At 39.9% G+C, this 3,918-nt stretch overlaps 1 protein-coding gene across 1 annotated transcript in view; it reads left to right on the top strand.

The window, feature by feature from the left end:
• Positions 1–3,912, top strand: part of LOC112069289 (zinc finger protein 239-like) — a gene marked incomplete at its 3' end in the record, with an annotated part of 5,813 nt that extends 1,901 nt beyond the window's left edge. The window contains exon 2 of the mRNA XM_070438497.1: positions 3,335–3,912. Within this exon, the coding sequence (XP_070294598.1) occupies positions 3,335–3,912 (578 nt within the window). The remainder of the gene's footprint in view (positions 1–3,334) is intronic.
• Between the last annotated feature and the right edge of the window lie 6 nt (positions 3,913–3,918).

Below are 3,918 nucleotides of genomic sequence, written 5' to 3'. Positions count from 1 at the left end.
AATGTAGAATAATAGCGAAGACATCAAAACTTTGAAATAACACATATGGAATCATGTAGTAACCAAAAAAGTGTAAAACAAATCAAAATATATTTGAGATTTGAGATTCTTCAAAGTAGCCACCCTTTGCCTTGATGACAGCTTTGCACACTCTTTGCATTCTCTCAACCAGCTTCACCTGGAATGCTTTTTCAACAGTCTTGAAGGAGTTACTACATATGCTAAGCACTTGTTGGCTGCTTTTCACTCTGCGGTCCAACTCATCCCAAACCATCTCAATTGGGTTGAGGCCGGGTGATTGTGGAGGCCAGGTCATCTGAAAATCAAAAATCAAAAATTTGATCTCATCAGACCAAAGGACAGATTTCCAGCGGTCTAATGTCCATTGTTCGTGTTTCTTGGCCCAAGCAAGTCTCGTATTATTATTGGTGTCCTTTATAAGTTGTTTCTTTTGCAGCAATATCAACCCTGAAGGCCTGATGGTCCTCTGAACTGTTGATGTTGAGATGTGTCTGTTACTTGAACTCTGAAGCAAGCTTCGTGAGCTCATGGTTGGAGATGGTAGCTAGCTAGGCTAGTACTAACATATCCAGCCGGCTAGCTGACTAATAACAACAACACTGTTAAAATTAAATCGGATAACTAACTCGGCGACAGAAGTTGGTTTAAAACACAGTGGCTAATATACACTAAAGCGTCTAAAGAGCTTTATTTGTTTGTCTAACAAGCTACCGAGGTGGCTGGCTGGCTAACTGTTGTTGTTGTTGAAGAAACGTCCCGTCCACTAGATTATACGTCACACCAACAGCATTGCCTTAAATTCCCACACTGCCATCTGCAGACTGGAGTTGGTAACGCAGTAGAGAAATATGTATATTTTATCTTCAGACAAAAAGTTAGCGTGTAGGAAATAGGAAACATGAGTTTTTACTCACCAATGTAACAACACAGTGTGGTTAAAGACTTAGTAAGTTGTATTGAAGATCTGGTTTCCTATAAGTACAAATAGTTATGTTTTTGCGTCATTACATTTCAAAAAAAATATTTTGGGATATATTTTAAACTACCCACAATGCAGTATTTCTCAACGTCATATGGAGTATCTACTCTGTGCTATCGAGACTGTATGCTAGCTCAAGTTTGCAAACGTTAGCCACACCTCATGCTTTTCATGCACTGTGTTATCTAGAGGGAACCCATTAGCAACGTTCTGGCGCCTTCTTTGGTTTCAAAACAAAGAGAAAATCATACCTGTTTGCTCCTTTTGACGTTTCAGAACCGACTGCAGACTAACTGATCTACAAATCACCTTGCATCATAAATAACTACTCATTGTTATTTATAAATCAGTCAGCTCGTCACCATTTACCCACAATGCAGCATGGAATTGATGCTCTCGAACACGGCCAGTGGATTAGTCYAAGACATAAAAGCTATGCTGCTACGGTGTGGCACGTCATCTATAATAATTTTATAATAATTTGGCTGTTATAAATTCTGTGATTCTCAAAGCTTTGAGTAATAAAACGATTTTTGACACTATTGTGTTTGGAAAGCGTCAATGCTTCAGGAAGTTTGTTCCCATCACTACTTTTCAGGCATGTTTGTGAAGTGACTACGGGAGTTTGAACTTTTTTTCACCTTGGCCTTACTGCTAGCGCGCTAGCTGACTGACATCTGGAATCTATTTTGGATGTTGGGGATTTTTCCTGCCTCATTCTGTATGTCTCTGCTCTTTTGATCTGCAGTCATTTTTAGTTGGGTTTTGTTAGTTGGGTTCTAAGTGGTCTCCGGTAGTTGGTTCTCCGAGTTGGTACTCCAGCTCGCTGACCATAGCTAGTTGGCTAAATAGCTGATGTTAGCTGGCCCCAAGCATACTTCCAAAGTTGTGGCAAAATGGCTTAAGGACAACAAAGTCAAGGCATTTGAGTGGCCATCACAAAGCCCTGACCTCAATCCTATGGAAAATAGTGGGCAGAACTGAAAAAGCATGATGCGAGCAAGGAGGCCTACAAACCTGACTCAGTTACACCAGCTCTGTCAGGAGGAATGGGCCAAAATTCACCCAACTTATTGTGGGAAGCTTGTGGAAGGATACCTGAAATGTTTCACCCAAGTTAAACAATTTAAAGGCAATGCTACCAAATACTAATTGAGTGTATGTAAACTTCTGACCCACTGGGAATGTGATGAAAGAAATAAAAGCTGAAATAAATCTCTCTGCTATTATTCTGACATTTCACATTCTTAAAATAAAGTGGTGATCCTAACTGACCTAAGACAGGGAATTTTTACTAGGATTACATGTCAGGAATTGTGAATAACTGAGTTTAAATGTATTTGGCTAAGGTGTATGTAAACTTCCGACTTCAACTGTAGGTACCGTTACTGTGTTAAAACAGAGGCAATCGTGGGACTGATGTGGTGTTAAAGGGGAAATCTGAAATTCATCAACTGATCCAGGAAATCATTTTCTGAATGACAGTCAAATGACAAACATCACAACATGCAACAACAACCAAAGTGCTTCTTCATTCATTACTCTGGTAAAGACAGTAATGCCGTGCTCCACGTTAGATCCAACATCCCTAACAAATTTATGTTTATAATGTGTTAATGTCTGCTTGATTTTACTGTAGGGTCTCGTTAGTCTGTTTGGACACAGAGATATTTTTCTCATAATGTGTAGAGAACTGTTCCTTGATGGATAGGCTATTGTACAACACACAGAGCTATTTTCCTTTATTCAGGACATTTAGAATGACAACACATTACAGAGTAGCCTAGTGGGATTATTCACAAAATTATCTGGTGATCAGGTTATGAGATGCCATGACAAAGACATTTTAGTTTCCATGTTTCACCTGGAATATTAAATGATATATAGTCCAAGATCTGTTAGGTGAAGTTATGGGTCCTACTGTAGGTCTATGGTATTGGTATAACTAGGCAGATATACTACATCCATAGCTATTGGTTTAGCATGGAGGAGTTTCTGCAAACAAATTGCATGTGCATCACCCTCGTGCCACAATTTTATAAAACACCGAAAGGGGCGTATATTGGAGAACAAAATTGGGGACCAGAAGTCGTCTGGCACACTGCTTTAACTTTAACTTTTTGCTAGCCTACAATCATCGATTGTACTACTAATGTAAAGGGATACAAAATATGACTATTGTTGCTCCCTTGACTGTCTTCAGACAATTGTCAAATAATTTAACAGACATCAATTGTTGTACAACTMCATGGGTACGCTCTGGGCATCACCTTTTACCTCAGTGGATTTCTGCTGTTGTGGGCCTTTAACCGTCTGACTTTGTTGTTCACACAGGAGAGATACGGGAATATCGTGGATCCTCTGGGGAGCCTCAACAACATCATGATGCTGTCGAGGCAGAGAAGAGTCTCTCCAGATCAGAACACCTCAATAAACACCTGAAGAGTCCCACAGGAGAGAAACCTTACTGCTGCTCTGACTGCGGGAAGAGATTCAACTCTTCAGTAAAACTTAAAATACATCAAAGAATTCACACAGGAGAGAAACCTTTTGGCTGTGATCACTGTGGGAATAGTTTTACTCAGCAAAGCAACCTGAAATCACATCAGAGAATACACACAGGAGAGAAACCTTATGGCTGTGATCAATGTGGAAAGAGTTTTTCTCAGCAAAACAACCTGAAATCACACCAGAGAATACACACTGGGGAGAAACCTTATGGCTGTGATCAATGTGGGAAGAGTTTTACTTTGTCAAGCTGCCTGATAGTGCACCAGAGAACACACACTGGAGAGAAACCTTTTAGCTGTMATCAATGTGMGAAGTGTTTTGTTACATCTGGCAATCTGATTGTACACCAGAGAACACACACAGGAGAGAAACCTTATAGCTGTACTCAATGTGGGAAGAGTTTTACT

The sequence above is a fragment of the Salvelinus sp. IW2-2015 genome, unplaced genomic scaffold (assembly GCF_002910315.2).
Source record: "Salvelinus sp. IW2-2015 unplaced genomic scaffold, ASM291031v2 Un_scaffold963, whole genome shotgun sequence".
NCBI lineage: Eukaryota > Metazoa > Chordata > Actinopteri > Salmoniformes > Salmonidae > Salvelinus > Salvelinus sp. IW2-2015.
This window is presented reverse-complemented; position numbering and strand designations above follow the sequence as displayed.